The sequence below is a fragment of the Vigna unguiculata genome, chromosome 9, assembly GCF_004118075.2.
Source record: "Vigna unguiculata cultivar IT97K-499-35 chromosome 9, ASM411807v1, whole genome shotgun sequence".
Lineage (NCBI taxonomy): Eukaryota > Viridiplantae > Streptophyta > Magnoliopsida > Fabales > Fabaceae > Vigna > Vigna unguiculata.
The window spans coordinates 4688955-4710863 of NC_040287.1; the positions used below are offsets into that span (position 1 = coordinate 4688955).

The 21909-nt window shown below is 31.5% G+C and overlaps 1 protein-coding gene across 3 annotated transcripts; it reads left to right on the forward strand.

Moving 5' to 3' along the window:
* Positions 1–5722: 5722 nt before the first annotated feature.
* On the forward strand, positions 5723–21343 carry LOC114162320 (cation-chloride cotransporter 1). 3 transcript variants are annotated; one of them, XM_028046169.1, is made up of 14 exons: positions 5723–5858; positions 5947–6151; positions 6502–6648; positions 8107–8185; positions 8452–8543; positions 9985–10099; positions 10770–10870; positions 11023–11084; positions 13285–13512; positions 15308–15422; positions 16832–17026; positions 17691–18091; positions 18644–18805; positions 20075–21168. In XM_028046169.1, exons 2-14 carry the CDS (start codon positions 5970–5972, stop codon positions 21166–21168), a joined length of 2973 nt encoding a protein of 990 aa, XP_027901970.1. In that variant the 5' UTR covers positions 5723–5858; positions 5947–5969. The 3 variants fall into 3 exon arrangements, with proteins under 3 accessions (XP_027901970.1, XP_027901971.1, XP_027901969.1); XM_028046170.1 differs by having other exon boundaries at positions 5723–5822; XM_028046168.1 differs by having other exon boundaries at positions 5809–6151; positions 20075–21343.
* Positions 21344–21909: the final 566 nt, after the last annotated feature.

Genomic DNA, 21909 nt, shown 5'->3' on the forward strand with positions numbered 1-21909 from the left:
AAAGATACGCTATATTTATAAATGAATATAAATGACTTAATATTTTTAAAATTTTGAAACTAAATTCGTTAATTTAAAAATACAAAAACTAAAATTAATTTTACGCAAAAATATATGAATATCTAAATCACATTTTGTTCTTACTTCAGTTTACGGAAAAAAGTAATCTTATCAAAAGATAAATAAATCATAAAACTGAAAATACAATCTTTATTTTGTATACTTTTGGTTACAACAATTTATATATTTAAATAAGTTTATTTATTATAAATCGTAATTATATCCGTAATTATTTAGCGACTCAAAAAAATTCGAACCCGGCACGGCCCACCACGGGTTGACGGGTTAAACGGGTTAGCTCATGGGTTCACTTAATTAAAAAAAATATATATATTTTTTTAATTTTTTTTCAGTCAAAACTAAATTGTAATTCTAATTAAAATCTAAATAAACTTTAATACAATCCAAATATAAACCAAAATAAAAAAATACAAATTATTTATGTGTTGGATAAAAAACAACTTAACATGACCCAAATGTAAAGCCCAACTTAATAAAAAATAAATAAAAACACTTGTGTGACCCTTTTATCTGCAGGTTGGTAAGCCAACCCGACTCACCACGGGTTCAACCCGGATGAGCCTGGTTCTAAATGAGCCAGGTCAAAAATCAACCCGTATTGAAATTTGTAGAAACATTTCAACCCAACCCGGCCCGAACCCATGGTGAGCCGGGTTGGCTCGCGGGTTCCAACCCATTTTGACAGCTCTAAATATGAAAATGTATTAGTTCATCCTTTAAATAAACAATTTTATTCTTTAACAAATAAAAAAATAATTTACATATTTAATAAATGGTTAAATAGATTCCATATATGTCCCTATATAAAAGAATGAGAAAGATATTTTGACTACTAAATTTTGACAATTTGTTCTTACAACATGAGGTGACATTTTCTAAGTGGTTTTGAAATATTGAGAATGAGAAAATGAAAAAATAGGAAACCACTTAAAAAATGTCACCTAAGGTTATAAAAGAAAATTGTCAAAATTTAATACTAAAAAAAAATTCATAAGAGAAATGTGTATATGTGTACAAAACCAATATTCTAATTCAATTCATTCATTTTCATCCACCTTGATCCATTTTGTTTAATCTTATTTTCATTCCTCACAAACCAAAGTGGTGTCTGTGGGAGCATGAAAGATTATTCAAAGAAATGACTACGAAGTTCGACATCGAGAAATTTAGAGGTTCAAATGACTTTGGTTTGTGGAAGATCAAGATGGAAGCAATTTTGATCCAACAAGGTTGCGACGAAGTGTTGAAAGGAGAGTTGAACTTCAAAAAGCTAAAGGCTCTCGAATGCAAAAAATAATCGATGTTGTTGAGAATTTTGAAGGATATTAAACGATCGGTGTTTTAGTGGCTTCATGTGAAGATTTTCATAAAAATTGGGTTATAGACCCAAGTTGCACATATCATACGTGTAAGAACCGAGAAAAATTTAAAATAATAAAGTGAAGTTATAAAGAAAAATGTTTAATATTTTAATAAATAATTTTTATTAGAGTAGTTGTCACATAATTTAATAAAAGAAACACATGAAAAAGTTAATTAGTTGATTTAAATTATTATTTTATTTAATTATATTATGTAGAATATATGTGTTTATAAATATGTGATGTGCACTATATTATTAGGAGTAAGCATGTCTTTTAATGATTGATGATATGGGTCAGTGTATGTAAAAGGGGTGAGTTTGATTCATGGTTGGCCTATGTGATTTTTATTTGGCTTTAGTTGTTTTTCTCTCTCTTTTTTTTTTTTTTGATTCTCATTATTATTATTTTTTCTCTATTTTTGATAATTTTTTGAGAAATGATACTTTGATAAAAGAATTATAAATTTTGACAAACAATAAATTTTATAAAAAAAACTTTAAAATTTTATTACTTTATTTTCTTACTTTTCATAAAAAATAAAAAATTATTCTATTTAATAATTTTGTTTATTTTATCAACCAAATGTTTGTCAAAAACAAATTATGTTCCTATTTCTTTTTGGTGCTGCAAAATAGTTTTTTTGTTTTTTTTTTTTCTCTAAACCGTTGCTGCCATAATAAACCAAGGAAACTTATTAATGAAACTAGTGGGACCGCGCTACCCAAGTGTTTTTCTTCCTGCATCCCCAATTTTTCTTCCTACACCCCTAACTTTTTTATAATTTCATCCTTTTGGTTTGTAGTTACCGGCTTTCAAAAACTGGTCTTACCGGCTTTTAGAATTCAGTTTTATCAAATTTTAAGATACGAACAGTGGCGAAACATGAATAAAAATTTAAGGGGTGTCAAATTTAATTTTTTAGTTAAATAAAAAATTCTTCATTTTCTTTACTTAAACCATTTTCATATAGTGATTCACGTATACAATTTTCAATCTCTAATACTTCTAAATCATTGAATTCACGTAACAGAGGTATTCTAAATTCTATTCCAAATCAAGGTTATCCAAGTAATTCATTATGTGTATCATAATTTGTAATGCAACCCAAAATATATCCATAAATTTTACCATTTCAGCAGAAAACACAAAAACCATTAAATTTTGTAATTTAAGATTGTACTAATTTGAATAAAAATATAATTAAGGTTTATGCCAATTTGATAAAAAAATTTCTAAAATCATAATTAGGGTTCATACTAATTTGGGTAAAACTTAATTTGGAAGAAACATTATAGGAGAATCATAAATTTAAGATACATAAATCATAAATTACCGGCTTTCAAAATCTCGTGTTACAGATTTTCAAAAACTGAAATACCGAATTTCATTATTGGGGTACGAGTTACAGAGATATTTAATTTATAATTTTTTTTTTAAAAAAATATAATAGTCTTCACAGTCAAGCTTAGTCAAGCTTGGAGGTGCAGAAAGAAAAATCCGTGAAAAGATTATGGCTAATATGCTATCTAAACTCTACTATTGATTTATATATGTTGGTTTAAGGATTTCTCAGTTTTGTCTACACTGATTAATTTTATCCACTTTAAATATGTCTCTAAATCCAAGCCAAATTTTAAGGAGACACTTTTTTTAATCAAATATCAGTCAAATTCAATATTTTAATAATTATAAAGATGAGAGAAAAAGCTTGTTTTATAATGTAAATAACTCTATAACTATAGATAAAAATATTATTGGTATAAATGAATTTCATGTTATTATTTTATTCTTTAGATTTTATAACTTTTTTTTAAACTCTATAAAAAAATTGTAAAATTCATTGATAATTAATTTTCCTTTTACACAATTTCTTACAATTTTGTTTTGCGGTAACGGTTTATTATGAGAAACAGAAAACTTGCAATGAATACGGAAGATCAAAACATCTACCGAAACATATTTTATATTATTTTATCTATGTGAAATAATAATAAAAAATCTGGCTTTAAATTATGTTCAATTATTTCATTTTCAGATATTAAATATAAATATGTTTCTCATCTAATTGAAACTTCTACTCCTCTTTTCGAACTAGTTTGAGCTTCTAGAGATGATTTTAATTTTTTTTATTTGTAGCTTCTAGGAAATTGTTAAGAGATTGGTTAAAGTTTTCAAACTTTCATACGATTCTCCGAAATTCAATTATTATATTTTAAAGATGTAATGAAAATACTTTTCAAATGAAGAGAACGCGCGCTTGACCATAGAAGAAAATAAGCAAGTTCTACTTTAAATAAGTTAAGAGATTAATTATATTTGGAATTTATAAAAATCATCTTAAACCCTACTCATTAGCGCATAAAAATACAAAAAAGCCTTCAATTGGGTTTTTCAAAAACTTTTCTCTAAAGATATTTCAAAATAACTTTTTTTTTCTAAAATATAAAAAATGAAAAGAAATTTTATACCATATCACCTTAATCATGAAACTATATTTAGTTTTTGAAAAATTCCAAGGGTATCTGAAAACTGTTGCAACTAAAATTTCAAATATTTAAAGTAATTATTTTAGTTATTTTTTTCACAATAATATGTTTAAGTGTTTTACACACATTTAAGATAAAAAATAAATATTATAAACCAAAACATTTTAAAAAGGCAAGTGTAAGGTTTATTGTTTTTTTTTATCTTGTGAGAAATTGATACATCTTTTTATTTATTAAAGCTTAAATATTATCGAGGGATTCACAAATAGATCGATTCATTGTTTTTTTCATACTTATAAATATTTATATACATGAGTTTTCAAAACGGTAATCGGTATAAATGTTGGTAGAGTATTGTTCGGATTCCAACTCAAGTTCGTTTCGCACTCATCGGTAGGAACAAATTCCGTATTTTTAAGGTATTGTTTGTTTTAGAGCATTTGAACTCTATCACAATTTTGTCCTTAAAAGACGTCTTGGAAGATAAAGAGATATGAATATTTAAATTTCTATTGATCCCAACTCCTAAACGATGTAGAACTTATTGGGCGGAATGAACTTATTGGGCGGAATGAGTATACTTTTCATTTAAAAACTGATAAATTAGTTATTGCATTGGATATTGATATCCAAATTAAAATATTGGGTATTATCTAATGTATAAATTTCTTGGTAAGTTAATGTATAAATTTGTTGTTAAGTTAACTAAAAGCTAATTGGATCGGAGAACCCAAATATTCTGTCATATTTATAAATATTTATACTTTTTTGGCAAAAAAAAAAAAACTATCCATGAAGATAAATTGATTTGTCACTCTATTTTATGTTTAGATGTACAATAAAAAATAACTTCCTATAACTTTTCTATTTTTTATTTTGAGTAAATTGGAAGAAATCATAGTTATAAGGTAATTAGTTTTATTCGTAAGTAAGAAAAAAAATTATTATTAAGCTGAAAAAAAATGTCATTTTGATTACAAGTTTTTAGATTTATATGAATGACTTTTTTTTTTTATATACTAATTGAACTATTATCAAACAAACAACTGAAGCACCGACCAACTTTTTAATCTCGAAATAACCGAAATCTGGAATAACAATATTCTCCAAACATACTTTAAACTCAATAATTAAATCAGTAAAAGTACCAACAAGTATTGACCTGGCTAATGCTTTGAATATTTCTTACTCAACATACTATGACCTTAAATGGTAATACTTTAGAAGGTAGAATTTTTTTTATCCTACTAAATTTTCAAATGTTTGATTTAGTTCCTATAAATTGTTAAATTATTTTTTTGTTTATCTACTTTTAAAATATTTGGACTGTTCCATATTAAACTTTATAAACCAAAGAAAAGTAATTTAAATAACAAGTAAATATCTTTTAAAATGGCTAAAACGAAACTGAGAGTAATACATTTTTTTTATCACCTCATTATATTATAAGATAGTAAAAGTCATCCTGAACATAATTTTCAAAAATATAAATATAATTCATCTTCAATCTTACATTTAGGTTTTGTCATAAAAAAAATTCTCCCATTTAAGTTCATATTTTTATTTATATAATAATAATTTATTTAATTTAAATAAAACTATATTAGATATCATTAATTATGCTCATTGCTCACACTTTAAAATCTATTAGTTTATCATTTATATTACTTATTACTTAATTCATTAAACAGTATACCATCAACGGAAATGTAAAATTTGAATTAAATTCAATTATATGTATAAAACCCCATCCCAAAAATCCAAAATGATTTTATAAAACAGAATATTTTATTCAAATTTTCTGTCCAAAATTATCAATTTCTTTTCCTCCCTCCAAACACACATAAATTTCTTCGTTCTTCGAACCATCGTACTAATCTCTTTCGCTGCGGTCATACTCTTACCCATTCGTATTTCATTCTCTCAAGTAAACAAACAAAAGAAGTATATAGAACGCTGGATCTGAATTTTATGTTGCTTAATATCTCTTTCTCTATTTCCCATTTGTGATTCAGATTTGCGATTTGGATCTGAGAAAATGGATCGAGAAAATGGCGACGGTGACATTGAAGGCGGTGGCGGCGATGATGGTTTTCGCTCGGGCGGCAAGTATCGTCCTGTGTTGGCCAATGATCGCGCGGTGCTCGAAATGTCTTCCATAGATCCGGGATCTGCTTCTTCTTCCGCTTCTGCTTTTACAGATATTCCTCCTAATCTCAGGTATTCACACTGTTCCATCTCCGCCAATTATCTTCTCTAGCGATTGCGCCGATTTCATTTCGTTTCGTAATCAGAAACTTGTGCCCTACCGGAAGAATTGGGCGATGTTTTCACCTGCTGTTGCTTGCTATTGAAACAAGTGAGATTTTGTATGTGAGAGTGCGATAGTGTGTTGTGAATGAATGTAAGCTAGTCACTTGTGTCGAGTTGATTTTGTGTGTGAGTGCGATTGTGTCTTGTTGTGAAGGAAATAAAGTTAGTCCATTCTGATGAGTTGCTGTTGTTATTGGGTTTATTCTGAGTTTGTTTTTTTTTTTTTCTTCTTCCTTTATTTGCGGTTATGTGGTCAGAAAAGTGAAAACTAGTCTTAGGGGGAGTTCAGATGCTAAAGAAGGCAACGCTTCTCATCAACAGCAACCTAACGGATCCCAGCAGCAGGAATCTAAATTGGAACTGTTCGGTTTTGACTCTCTTGTCAACATTCTTGGTCTCAAAAGGTACATGGTACTTGCTTGCTGCTACCGATGCTCATTTTCAGCTAGTAGATGTTTTTTAAGTTTACATAGTTTGTTTTTCGGGTTTTATACTTAAACTTTACCGTGTAAATAAGGAACTTTACCATTTCTCCAAAAATTCTAATACGCTACACTTGAATTGCTTTCTCTTCAAATTGTTTAATTTTCAAGTGTTTTGTTTGGATAGGACAATTCAAATCTATTGAATCTTAATTTTCTTGTTTGGATGACATGTTTCAATTACCACTAAGTACAAAAAATACCAAATACAAAAATTACCATCAAATAGTATATTGATTAAAAAAATATTTCCTTTAGACATTGACAAAAAATAACCATTATAGACTTTAGCCAAAATTGTTTTTGCTAATATTCACCGAAAAATAGCTTCACCAACATTGATTGAGAAAACCCTTATAAAAGTCAACGGAAAAATAGTCTTGAATTGCACCACTACAAACCCTAGCCATAACACTACATACTTTCCGAAAAAATGTGGTTGATATTCACCTAAAAGTAGTCTCATCAATGTTGATCAAGAAAACCATGACAAAAGTTAACCAAGAAATGATCGTGACTTTCATTGGCAGATAAGTAATCCTATCATTGTCAACCAAATTACACCAACTGAAAATAATGCTAGTTGATGTCAATGGGAAAAATTGTTGTTGGCATCAACCAAAATACCATTAATGTTAAAAAAGAAATGTGGCTAACGGCAATTGAAAAATAAGTTTTTATGTACAAAAATATAGTGTCAGCTATGACAATTGAAAAATAACCATGATTAACTGTAACCTAAAGCAAGCTATGCTAATGTCAACCACAAAATTATGTTGAGCATATGATGCCCCAACCTTAACCAAGACGATAACATCTTAGCGAGAAAGGAGTATTAAGAATTTCCAATTCTTATATTTTAGGTAAAATTTAAAATTTTGTACTTTTAAATAATCAAATAATTCATAAATTTCTAGAATTTCAATTTCTTTGTAAACAACATGTCTTGTCATAAAGCATTTCAAATTCTTTATAAAAATAAATTGCCTTTTAAAAATTTCTCATCTGAGCACACTATTAAACTCTTTGCATGGTTGAATTCGAGAGTGGATAGGATAAGCTTTGAAGAAGACCTTGTTTTTGGGATTCTTTTGTCAGTAACATTAGCTACTGTTTAGCTGAAATGTACTCTAATGAATTTGTTTGAGTTTTTACTTATACTTTTATAATTATCTAGTTATTGAGAAGGGAATTAAATTATTTTTAACTTAAAAAGCACCATCCCTTAAAAATGGAGCAAACAAATGGGCTCTAATTTGTTTCTTAATCTAAAGGGGTGTCTCCTATCAATGTCACTGTTAAATTTGATTTAAGTTTTAGAATTTTTCCCGGTTTTCTGATTTCAAACAACTTTATTGACTTTATCCTGTCCTTCTCCAGTATGACTGGTGAGCAGGCTGCACAACCATCAAGTCCTAGAGATGGTGAGGATATATCTATCACTGCTGGCTTGCCAAAGGTAGTATAACTTTACTTCCTTTATTTGTATCTTGTCTACTTTCTAAACAACAATGACATTCATATGTAGATTGATGAAAATGTTATGTGTGTTTTGGTTTGAATTTACCAAAATAAGAGATTGAAAAGTGAAAAGTGGCATATTCGAATGTTTTCTGGTAGACATGATGTGGTTAGCTTAGCTGTATATAGTGTCACTATAAAATAAAAATTATGTGTAATTACCTATGTTTTGTCTTGACATATCATGTTTATTTAATTCTGCAGCCTGCTGCTCCCAAACTTGGTACAATGATGGGTGTATTTATTCCATGTATACAAAGCATTCTGGGCATCATCTACTACATTCGTTTCTCTTGGTAACTTGTAAATCACTTTAAATCTTACATCATATATGTTCATGTTTAGGCCTTTTGGAATTAAATATCTGATTGTTGGAGAATGATTATTACTAAAAGGTTATTTGTTAAGATTGAATTACTTATTTATTTGAGATTTATAGTAAAGCTTATACCATTAAATAGGAAATTTAGGCTATTAGAAATTTTACTATTTGTATCATAATCTTATGATTCTTGTTTCCAATATTCCGATTTGATACATTTTAGCTATCTACCAATTCATATCTCAAGATGAATCTTAAATGACTTTGTATCTTATAATACATGAATAGATCTATGTAACTTTTATCAATGTTACGATTCAACAATCATATGCTTTTCACTTTCTTTTTTTTTAAAAAGTCACACGAGCTTAAAATTTTCAATGAAAAAGGAATTTGAAAGAACATTTGTAAACTTATCTTATTGATTATTCCATTCTTATTTGTCGTTCCATAATTCAATGCAGATACTCTATTTACAATTCAATTCTTTTCCTTTTCTTCGTCTAAAACAGACCTGTAAAGGTTTTTCCCATTTTCTATTTTCCCTACCAACATTTTTAACAATATCCAACTGAAAGTGGTTAGCTAGGTTCCCTGGTAAAGATTAGTCATGGTTAATATCAGTACATACTTAATCAGAATGTATTGTGTGCATGGCTTCTTTGATTAAATCCTTCTGGTCATGTTCTAGGTTGGATTAGTCCACTTGTATCATATTTCTTTCTTCACCTGTACGCTCAAATTGATTTTTTTTTGAGCTCTGGGTTTCCTCTCCCTAGGCCACTGTTGCTTGTAGGTTACTATAAAAGGCTTTGGTGGAATCAACGAGGCTTAACCGTGTGCAGTCTGTTATTTTTTGGGCCTTTTGTTGGACCACTTGCATCCATCTTCAAGTGGAACTTTTTACTCCTATATCAACAGTGTTATGATCTTATTATCTGTTCTGTGGTTGGTGGCCCATTGTTGTATATCAAGAGTGTAGGCATGTCTGACTTACAAAAGGGTTGAGATACCCTACTGCATTACTATTTCTTCCCCTTCCCCCAACTGTTGTGCCAATGGTTGTATCAGGGGTGTAGGCATGTCTGACTTAGAGAGTGGTTGGGATGTCGTACTGCATTCCTATTTCTTCCCCTTTGGCCCCCTCCCTCCCCTCCCCCACTATTCTGGATATGTTATGGTCACCTTGCTTTATTTTGTTCTTTTAATAGGACTTCATTTATTCTGTCCCAATAAAAAAGAAGAGAAACACATGACGAGAAATTGATAATTATTCACGATTTTCTTTGCCATACTGTATTTTAATTATTATAATATTTGTTTAATCCCCTTGGTATATTCAATATGATTGAATTGGATACTTTGGCGTTAAGCTAGCTAAACATTGGATGTTTTCATAATTGTCACTATTGTAGGATTGTTGGCATGGCTGGCGTAGGACAAACATTGTTGCTTGTTTCTTTATGTGGCGCCTGTACATTCCTTACTTCAATATCATTGAGTGCTATTGCAACCAATGGTGCCATGAAGGTAAGCACTTTATGACTAAGTTGAAGTACTGCTTATTTGTTATGAATGCAGTTTTTTTAACTTTTATATTTTGGATTATTCGCAAATTTAAGTTGTACTTGTTAGTTAATTTGAAAAAGGAGTTTGCTGTCATGTCTTGCTCAAGTTGAGGTACTATGATTTGTGACAAGGGAATGATTGAGTATTTAATATTTAGTGACGGTTATACTACATTGGATACAGTTGGACCAACTAGAATATTCTTTCTTAAAACAAGGAATCTTTTAAGGACTCCGTGTGGTCTTATGACAAAAACAATTACTAAGTATTTTACTTTTACTTTGAGTAAGCTATGCTATTATCAAATGCACCATTGTGTTTTGTCAAAAATAAAGTCTTTTAGAAAAGGTCACTTAGATCTAAGGCGGTGTTTGTCCCAACTTTATTAGAGCTTCTTTTCTTAAAATGAAAATTTAGGTCAGCACAGTTTTATATCTTGTGTGTTTCTATGAGAATTTTTGCTATTTCTTTATCTTTCCTTTTAGCTTAAATTTGTGTTTGAAATAACTCGATACAAAATCTTTTCAAGTGATCAACTGTGGAAAGGATAACATTTTATTTTTCCAAAAAAATTAATCCTAGGATGCATTAATAATTGATATAGTTTAGTATTTTCTTGTGTGTGGTGTAGGGTGGGGGACCTTACTATCTAATAGGTCGAGCCCTTGGTCCTGAAGTTGGAGTTAGCATTGGTCTATGCTTCTTCCTTGGAAATGCTGTTGCTGGAGCACTGTAAGCGTATAATATGAATCTCTTTTAATTTTAATCTCTTAAAAGGAAATCAGGCTAGAAGGATTATGTATGTAACCGAATTGTAGTTATGATAACTGATATGTACCATGAAATTAATTCTGAAGTTCTTTGTCTGTTGCTTGTGGTTCTAGTTATGTATTGGGAGCTGTAGAAACATTTCTGAAAGCAGTTCCTGCTGCTGGGATTTTTAGAGGTAACAAGTTTAAATATTTTGAACTTAATTGGTATTTTATCCTTTTCAATTAATATTAATTTTTTTTTCCTAATTTTGTTGAAATTGGCACACTGGAACTGTAGAATTTTATAATTGTGCTGACATATATATATGGGATACAAAAAGAAAACTTTTATTGATTTCAATATGAAAAAGGATTGAGTTGTTCCGAAGGTAACTATGTAAAAGTTACTCCTCCTCTTCACCTTTCATTTTCTTTTAGCCTAAGCATTTTATTGAGTAACTAATCTTAGTGTTGTGGTTTCAAGGTATAGTTTTAAACTTTTTATAGCGGAAAACACCTCATCCTATTGATCTGATATTACCCATAAATATAGCCCAGAGTGGATTGGCCACTAGCGCCCAACATCAACACTGAGACCCTTAGATTAAAAGGAATTGAATGATAGATATGTTTTAGAGTTACTTTGGGCAATTTGATCCCTCTATTCTCTCTCTCTATATGTATATACTTTACTAGTTGCTATTTATTCCATGTCAATAAACATTTCATTTGCTATTGGAAATGTTTCTATTTTTCTAAATAAGTTATAATAGAACTAGATAGTAGATTGGAATAATCAAATCATGTAGTGCAAAGAAGTTGTGCCTAAAGGCCATTCAATTATGATTGATTTTGTCATCACATTTTTCTTTGGTGACTATAATGTTGGATCCTTTGGTGACTTCTCCAATTCACCAAATTTCCACCCAAGAACATGCAATATCCTGAAGTGGATTTCCTATCAATGGCAGACCCTGCATAATTTGCACCGTATACACTTCCATTTTTAATTTTTCATTCCTCTTAAACAATAATTCCCTTCCTGGACTTGTCTTCAAATATTGAAGGACCTTGTTTATAGCCTGTAAATGTCTGTTCCTTGGATCATGCATGAACTGACTAACAACAGTCACAACATAGGCTATTTCTGGTCTGGTGTGAGCTAAGTATATGAGCTTCCCAACAAGTCTTTGATATTGGTCTTTATTTATAGTAGAACTGCCTTCATCACTCCCAATTCTATGGTTTTGTTCTATAGGAACTCCAATAGTTGTTCGTAGCAATTTTGGAGACATCCATAGAAGATGTTTTTGGAGATGTATTATGAGAACCAAGAGTAGTATTAGAATGAGATGGTTCCTATATGGAAGGTACAAAAGATGATTCAAGAGATTCAAAAGACTCAGCTTCAAAAGAACTCTCCCCCTGAAGTTGAGGATGCGCATAAAAAGATTTAGTTTCCTCAAAAGTAACATCCATGGAGGTAAAAAACTTTCGACTTGGAAGATCGTAACAACAATATCCCTTTTTATTAGATGTATAACCAATGAATGTGCATTTAATAGTTCTAGGATTTAACTTTCCACGAATTTGACTATGAATATGGACAAACACAACAAATGCAAACACTCGACTATGAAGACTAGAAAGAAAAGGAATTGATGGATAGAAGGAAGAAATAGTCTCAATGGGACTCAAACCATCTAGAACCCAAAAGGGTAATCAGTTAATAAGATAGGCAGCAGTGAGGACAGCCTCTCCCCAATAAGATTTAGGGACATACATTTGGAATTTGAAGTGCCTATGTCACCTCAAGAAGATGCCTATTTTTTCTCTCAACAACGCCATTTTGTTGTGATGTGTCCACACATGTGAATTCATGAACAACACCATTCTCGGAAAGGAATTTAGACATTTCATAATTTACACATTCCCTTCCATTGACTTTCCAAATTGTGTTTTTATCATACTGAAGAATCTAACAAATAAGTTAAACATCTAGTTTGTTGGACCTATTGTGCCATTTGTTATTGGTCCACTATTTGACTATCCTCAAATATCTAGTTTTATGCTCGATATGTATATGCTTTGGCGTGAGGGGTGTGTGTTAGAAATCTCATATCGTTTAGAAATAAGACTAATTTAGAATATATAGGTAAGTGCAAACCTTATTTTACAAGTTAGTTTTCTAGGCTCGAGTTTGATTTAAAATCCACTTCTTAAGAGTTTATATACGTTGAACAGGTGTAATGATTTATTATTGTTTAGGGTTATGCTTTATTGTTGTATTGTTGTAATCATTATGTTTGAATCAAGCAATTTGATTATGTAATGATTTATTATTTTTGTTATTAATGTTATATAATTATATATTTATTTGTATTGCAAGTGCAGAGGCTGTCACACAAGTTAATGGGACCGCAGTTGCACAACCAATAGAGAGTCCAAGTTCTCATGACTTGCAAATATACGGGATTGTTCTGACTATTTTGTTATGCTTTATTGTATTTGGAGGTGTGAAGATGATAAATCGGGTTGCACCTGCTTTTCTCATACCTGTTTTATTTTCAGTCATCTGCATATTTTTGGGAATTTTTGCGGCAAGGAAGGACCATCCTATAGGTTTGTTTTTTTATTCTGTTCCCTTTTCCCAATTTCCACTTCCTTTTGCAATCACTTTCATGTTAAAGGAAGCCATATTTTAGTTTCCTCCTAGTCTTGGCTTACATGTAGACTGTTTTGTGTAGACACCTTCTCAATTCGGTAACACTTCGGTTGATTTTCAGGAATGTGAAACATAAAATTTGGGCCTTTTGCGTCATTTAATTTCTTGTTAGGGTAAGACTATGTACCTCCTTACACATAAGAAGCTGTTATCAAATGGATGAAATGAAAGGAACATGAAGAACACTGATTATATTTCACAGGCATAACTAAATATTCCAGAATAGGAACTTGAAACACTTCCAATTTCAGTTTAATGGATCTGGAAACATTTTATCTAATCTAAATCTAAAAGGGAAAACTAATTTTTAGTGAATATACCGGAGTGCCTAATGCAGACGTAGTTAAATTGTACATACACATAGATAGTTAATACAGTGTATGGATTACAAAATAATATATTAATAAGACCATCTTAATTTCCTAAGATACACAGAACGAATGCTATTATAAGGTTTTAAATTATTTATAAATCACAACATACCTAACTGAAGTGCTCACTTTACGTGTGTGCTTTAGTTATTTTGTTTGGGACAAATTATGCAGACATAGTTAAATTGTGCATACACATAGATAGTTAATACAGTGCATGGATTACAAAATATATTAGTAAAGACCGTCTTAATTTCCTAAGGTACACACAGAACGAATGCTAGTTATGAAGTTTTAAATTATTTATAATCACAACATACCTAACCCGAGGTTCTCATTTTACGTTTGTGCTTTAGTTATTTTATTTTGGGCAAATTATTCTTGTTGGACAGATTTATGAAAGAGCTTTACATTAAAGAAATATTTCTCTAAATTTAATTGTTACCAAACCAAATAGTCTTGTAACTTCCATTTTAAAGGCAATATTTTTATTGATGGAAAAGCTACTGAGTTTGAGTCTCTTATTTCTTTGAATGGTTCTACACATTTTCTGTCAATGAGGATGTGGAATTTGAACCCTTTATTCTATGTTGTCTTTGCAGTCCTTAAGTAGGTTTCTAATTTACCCTCAAATCATCAGGCCTTTTCATGTCCAATGAGGGATGTGCGTGCTTAACTATTGGTTAACCTGAGGAACCCAAACCAAGTCAACTTCTTGAAGGTTTGATTTGGGTGTTCTGATAAAGAATGGTGACCTGATAGTGTTTGTTTGAAGTCATGTGTTTTTTTCTTCTGATTATGTGTGTGATTTTTTGAATGATTATTTAAATTTTGGTGTGCCCAATGACCTGACCTGCACAACCCCATCCTGATCAAGTTGGTTACCATAAAAATCCACAGAAAAATTATCTGAATTCATATGGTTTGGACCAAAAGTTTCCCAAACCTGACCATATCTAAGCCTATAAAATGTATTTGGAAGTCCAAATCTGAAGAAAATAATGTTCTTTGTTTAGAAAGCAATATTAAATAGGACTAGGATTACCTTTTGCTTTTCGGAAGCAAATAAACAAAATTTAGAGAAGAGAAAAAGAGTATAATTTACGGTTTGAAATTATTGATAAGAGAAATTTGAGCAGAAACAGAAAAGAGAATCAAATCTAGACAATAATTAGGGAAACAGCTCCCGTTGCCTTTGCTATTACTCCATGGTGATGTTGAGGATTTCTTTCCTTTCATTCTTCCATCTTTTTTGTATTTCAGATTTTTTATACTGATTTAATTCAGTTCATTTCCCCCGTCTTTACCTTATTTAATCCAGAGGGAATTACTGGGCTGAATTCACAGACATTTAGAGATAATTGGAGTTCAGATTATCAAAAGACTAATGAAGCTGGAATTCCGCAACCTGATGGCTCTGTAACCTGGGATTTCAAGTAAGATTTCCCAGCTTTTTCTCATTTAACCATATACCGTTTTATTCTGGCATTTAAACTTTCACCATGACATGAATAGCCTAAATAAATAAATATCTTTGGGCTTTGGGTTTTACTCTGTAAGTAAATAATTTGTGAACAAAGTGTTTCTGCTTTTAACAATTGACCAAGTTCTATATGGTAAATCAGAGCAACTATGATAACAATGAGTTTAGTTAGACTAAATCTGCAGATGTAATGGCTAAATACAATATTTGTGTTCTTCAATTTTATATTTAATTTTTAGTTCGTGTAAGTTCTACCTCTTGAAGTTGAAAATGATTTCATTAACCTTTTATTCAAACATTTCAATTTTGGTTTTTAAAAGTGGTTTATTTCGTCTTTTAACTAGTTTTTTGAATTCCTTTGCTATGACAACGTAGTGCACAAGGTTCCCAACTCGAGTTTGGGGAATTTAGATGTATACAACCTCAAACCTCGTAAGAGAGACTGTTTTGTAGGATTTGAACCTGTTACTTCCAGGACCAAGAGTCATTCTTGGATTTTATGCGGAGTTGATAAGGGTGTTAGACAGTTAAAAATATTTGTTATTGTTGACCTATCGTGAATGTAGTTATAGTTGCCTAATTACGATTGCAGTATCTGTGATGGACCTCCTACTAAGGTCTACTCCGTAATGAAGGGGATGGAAAGTAGAGAAATGTGTCAGTCACAGAATCAGGAATATCAAATTAGTTACTTGCAGCAGCATAATAGAATTCCTATGTGACTGATAAATTATAAGAGAATTTGGATCCGGATGGGTGGGATTAGATATATATGGAGTGCAGGGAGAGTTTGTGAATGTGAGAGTATGTGGGACAGTTGTGTAAAGTACTACCTTCAAAGAGCTACTCTATTTTTTTATTTTTTCTTTTATCAATGGGACTTCTTTAACTATGAGCATTCTTCACCATTCTGACTCCGAGCTAATATCATGTTAATGTTTATACAAACTTACTTTTATTGGCATATACCTTATTTTTTATATAGAATATATAAATGTTATATATCAGCTGCATGTGGCTTCAATGTGTGCTCACAACACTATATGATATAGCGGAATTTCAACTTTTTGGTGATTTTGCACTATACGCTATTGACAATATTGTAGAATGATATGTTTTTTAAGAAATATTTTGGAAGCATGGAAACTCTCAAGAGTGCCATACTAGGGCTGTGTGAGTTCTCCTAGAGGGCCAAGTTTGCAACCTTGTTGGAAGAGTTGGGGAAATTTTCATCACCTTAAAATAGTCTTTTTCAGTATAATTAAAACCACTAAGAATTACAGCAAGTCCCCTTGGGACCAATTGGTCGAAAAATGTATGATTTTTGATATTTTTTTAATTCTGATTTTCTTTTTCCAACAGTTCATTGGTAGGCCTCTTTTTCCCTGCTGTGACGGGAATAATGGCAGGTTCTAACCGATCATCCTCTCTGAAAGATACTCAGCGATCAATTCCTGTTGGAACTTTAGCAGCAACTCTTGCAACTACTTGTCTGTATTTTGTTTCTTTAGTGTTGTTTGGCTCTGTTGCCACCAGAGAGAAGCTTTTAACTGACAGGTAATTTTTGGTTAAGAATTTGTTCATATAGTATTTCTTGATATTAAAAAAAACATTGTTGTATTGCACAGTCATGTACAGTTTATTTTCTTATTTATTTAATTAGGAGTAACATCCCTAATTCCCCACTTACCTTATGTACATATTTGTGGCCAAAAGTACGTAGGTTAGCATCCATTTCAATGTCTATATATAGCTTGTACTGGCTGATGTAAATGATCAGCAAATGGTAATGCAATTCAAGTTCTCTTTTTCAAGTAAATTTGTTGAGGAACCTGAGAAAAAATGAATAGGAAGATCAGGCTTCCTCATAACAAGAGAAAAAGGAAAATAAAAGCAAGATAAAGGGATTAGCTCAAAATGTCTCTTCTATCTAAATGTTGCACCAAATAAATCCCCTTTTCATCTTTTTACCTTTTTGTTTGTATTTCAAAGTATTTTATCCTGTAATATGTATCTGATCCCAGTCTGACGTTGAACATTCACGGTTTCTTTTTTCTTTGGAAGGAGGGTGTGGATTAATTAGGAATATTAGGACTTTATGTTTCAAAATAAATTATGGAGATATGGATATATTAGAAATATTATATCTGTCCTTGTCATTTTGGATACCGATAGAATTTATGTTCATTGGTTTGAAGTCTGATTTTGAGCTTTTATGCAGGCTACTCACAGCTACAGTTGCCTGGCCTTTTCCTTCATTAATTAAAATTGGAATTATTCTTTCGACCATGGGTGCTGCTCTTCAGAGCCTGACTGGTGCCCCTCGTCTGCTTGCAGCGATAGCCAATGATGATATTTTACCCATTTTGAATTACTTTAAAGCTGCAGATGGCGGTGAACCACATGTTGCTACCCTTTTTACTGCTTTCTTGTGTATTGGATGTGTCGTTATTGGGAATCTGGATCTCATCACTCCAACTGTAACTATGTTTTTTCTTCTATGTTACACTGGTGTCAACTTATCCTGCTTCCTTCTTGATCTACTAGATGCCCCTAGTTGGCGTCCTCGGTGGAAATTTCACCATTGGAGTATGTCCCTTGTGGGAGCATTACTATGCATAGGTTTGCTGTCTTCCCTTTGTTTTTGCAATTAATTCAGTCAATTTTTTCTTTATCTCATTATATTCAAATGTGAAAGATCTCTCTGTTTTAGATTTGGTCTGTTCTACTATCTGGTGTGTGAAGTATACATGTAGGATGATTGGAATTTCTTTATGTAAACATAATAAATAGACATATAGACATGGATGACAAATAGTGCACTAAAGATACCAACAGTTACACACCATCATGTATGGCCTTATTGACGTGTCTGAAAAGCTTATAGGGAACTTATTTAAGTTTGTTAAAATAGTTTGACTCGTCGACTCCTATGAAGTTTTATGGACAAAGTTATGATGTAAGCACTAATGTAATAAAAGATTAGTAAATGAATGCTTAATTTAATTGTTTACCCAAACACTATTTACAACATTTTAGACAAAATGATGTGGTGAGAACTGAGAAGCCCTGTATTATGGTATTTTTAGTGTATATAACCTTACATTATAGACCGCTGCTACAAAAGTGTTCATCTTGAAACTTGATTTTGATCATTAACTTTTTCCTTTACAGTGATCATGTTCCTAATATCTTGGTCATTCACTGTGGTATCTTTGGCCCTTGCAAGCCTCATATATAAGTACGTGAGCATTAAAGGAAAGGCTGGGGACTGGGGTGATGGTTTCAAAAGTGCCTATTTCCAACTAGCACTTCGTAGCCTTCGGTCCCTTGGAGGTATGTATCATTCAAATTCAATCATATGCTTTCCTCAAGTAGGTGATAGAATACAGAAAAGCATAACAATGTTGAATTTGGCATCTATGTATGATTGAATGGTCAAGCACTCGAGATAGATTTTGTTGATCCACTAGTTTATTCTCCTTTCAAAAGTTCCCTAAACCCCAAAAGGCATAGCTATTCGTTCTGATGATGTCTCATTCCTGTTATCTTGGAAAAGTTATTACTTTAATTGACTTAGATTTATCATCTCCTTTCTCCCGGTTACCAATGCAGCCTGATCCCTTAATTTCAGTTTGAATGATTTCAAATTGAATTAAAAGGATTTTGACTGAGTTTCACACTGTGGAACAACTTATACTAAGTTTGTGTTTGTTTTTATATATTGAATTATATTGTATAGAAATGATCTTAATATTTGATCGGAAATTTGTGTAATAATAATATTTTCATTGTTAAGAAAAACAATCTTACTCCCCATGAAAAGACTTTTTAGAATTATCTGTAGTTTGAGAGTTTAAAACATTCTGACTTCTTATCTCTGAATTATTAATGATGCAATCTGCATTTATCATGGGTTTAGATTTCTCTTGATTCTTTTTGTGGGGATTTTTCTGTGCTGGATGTGAATAAATTCTATTTTATAGAAGTAAACTTCGTTTGAATTTGAGCTTCATCATAATTAGGACCTTTTTATTATTGTAACAAATTGATTACTTATCCATTGTCCAATTATCGTTTCTCATCAAATGCCTTGTTAACCCCAAGGGAAGAGGAAAGAAAGATGATCATTAGAAGTATTTTTTATGAAAAAAGTTAATATTTATCATAGACATTGCAAGATAATGATGAACAGAAATTCTTGACATAATTTGGCTTGTCTCTTTACAATAAATATTCATTTTGATAAATGTTTTGCAAATTAAGCCTTTACTCGCTACAGTTTGCTTGATTATAAATTTCATTCATAGCACTTCTAAGTTAAAACTTGGATGGCTGTTACTTTCTCTAATATTGCGTGTATGTCCCACGATCTAATTTATCATCTGCAGTTTTTAATTTATTACCATTCAGAGTAAGAATCTGATGATCCATATGATAAAATTAAAAACTGTTGAACGGTTTTTGTTTAAAAGTGTCAAAATAAATGTTTTTATACAAATAGAAAGAGCTTTATTATGGCATTATGCTGTTCATTTTTTTTTCTTATATTTCTTATTGTAAATTTAGATTTCCCTATCAACTTACTTCCACTTATTTTTGTAGCAAGCCAAGTGCACCCAAAGAATTGGTATCCAATTCCACTAATATTTTGCCGACCCTGGGGCAAACTGCCAGAAAACGTTCCTTGTCATCCCAAACTTGCAGATTTTGCTAACTGCATGAAGAAGAAAGGTCGAGGAATGTCCATATTTGTCTCTATACTAGATGGTGATTACCATGAACGTGCTGAAGATGCCAAAACTGCTTGTAAACAACTTAGCACCTACATTGATTACAAAAATTGTGAAGGTGTGGCTGAGATTGTTGTAGCCCCAAACATGTCTGAAGGCTTCCGTGGCATTATTCAGACAATGGGCCTGGGCAATCTGAAGCCAAACATTGTGGTGATGCGTTACCCAGAAATTTGGCGAAAGGAAAACTTGACAGAAATCCCTGCCACCTTTGTTGGGATAATCAATGATTGCATTGTTGCAAACAAAGCTGTGGTTATAGTTAAGGGTCTTGATGAATGGCCAAATGAGTACCAGAGGCAGTATGGTACGATTGATTTGTACTGGATTGTAAGAGATGGTGGTCTCATGCTACTTCTCTCTCAGCTCCTTCTTACAAAGGCAAGCTTTGAGAATTGCAAGATTCAGGTGTTTTGTATCGCAGAAGACGATGGAGATGCAGAGGGCCTGAAAGCTGATGTGAAAAAATTCCTTTATGATCTTCGGATGCAAGCGGAAGTGTTTGTGATAACAATGAAATGGGATGCACAGATGGAAGGGGGTGGTGGGTCTCCACAAGACGAGTCATCAGATGCATTTAATAGTGCTAAGCAGAGAATTGATGATTACTTAACCCAGATGAAGGTGAGAGCACAGAAAGAAGGTACTCCTCTAATGGCAGATGGTAAGACTGTGGTTGTGAACGAGAAGCAGGTGGAGAAGTTTCTTTACACAACACTTAAGCTGAATTCAATAATCCTGAGATATTCAAGAATGGCTGCTGTTGTATTGGTAAGTCTTCCTCCACCTCCAGTGAGTCACCCAGGATACTTCTATATGGAATACATGGATCTGTTGCTGGAGAATGTACCAAGGATTTTGATTGTAAGAGGTTATCGTAGAGACGTTGTAACTCTATTCACGTAGTTTTAAGTGGATCATTCTAGGACACTAATCATGTTTCTCCCTCACTGTTTATATTTTGTAGCTTACATGCAAGTGCTCTCATTCTTTGTACCAATTTTCTTGCTCAAGAGGGTCTTTTGTATTCACCACTTTTATAGGAAATATCAAATTATTTTCAACCTTATTAATTTTTTTCTATCGGATGACGATTAATTCATTACCATTCTCGTTTCCAAAGTCCCTGGCATCAAAATAATGGCCATTAGACATCTCAATTCTTGTAACGCAATTTGTGCGAAGGTTTTTCGAAAATCTTTTATAAATGGGTGCATGCATAGCTGAACACAAGAAAAATTTTCGTAAACCGTAAACGGGATTTTGTAGTTTGTGTATGTTTCATGAATTTATTTTGGTTGTCTTTGTGCATGAATCCAATTGTGTTGTGCTGCATTCTTGCCTTATTTTAAAACGAAGATAAAATGGTTTAAAAACTGCATTCTTAACCTGATGACAATTTAAGGTATAATTATTGATTTGATTCTTTGATTCTTTTAGTTGGTTCAATTTGATTTTTAAGTTTTTGGAAGGTTGAATTTGGTTTCTAAGTTGTTGAAATGTTCATTTTGTAATCTTTAATTTTTAAAGTGGTTCAGTTGAGTACCTTTTATTATACTTTAGTTAATATCGTTTGTAGACTTGTGAGTTGTCACTGTACAATAGAAATGTAAGTAAAGTTGTTAATTGGATTGGTTTGTTTGTTAG

Bases quoted from the DNA above. Each gene is read 5' to 3' on its own strand.
- LOC114162320 (XM_028046169.1), top strand. From the start codon at position 5,970: ATGGATCGAGAAAATGGCGACGGTGACATTGAAGGCGGTGGCGGCGAT. The intron at 6,152-6,501 runs GTATTCACACTG...TTATGTGGTCAG, and splicing joins GATATTCCTCCTAATCTCAG to AAAAGTGAAAACTAGTCTTA. The intron at 10,100-10,769 runs GTAAGCACTTTA...TGTGTGGTGTAG, and splicing joins CAACCAATGGTGCCATGAAG to GGTGGGGGACCTTACTATCT.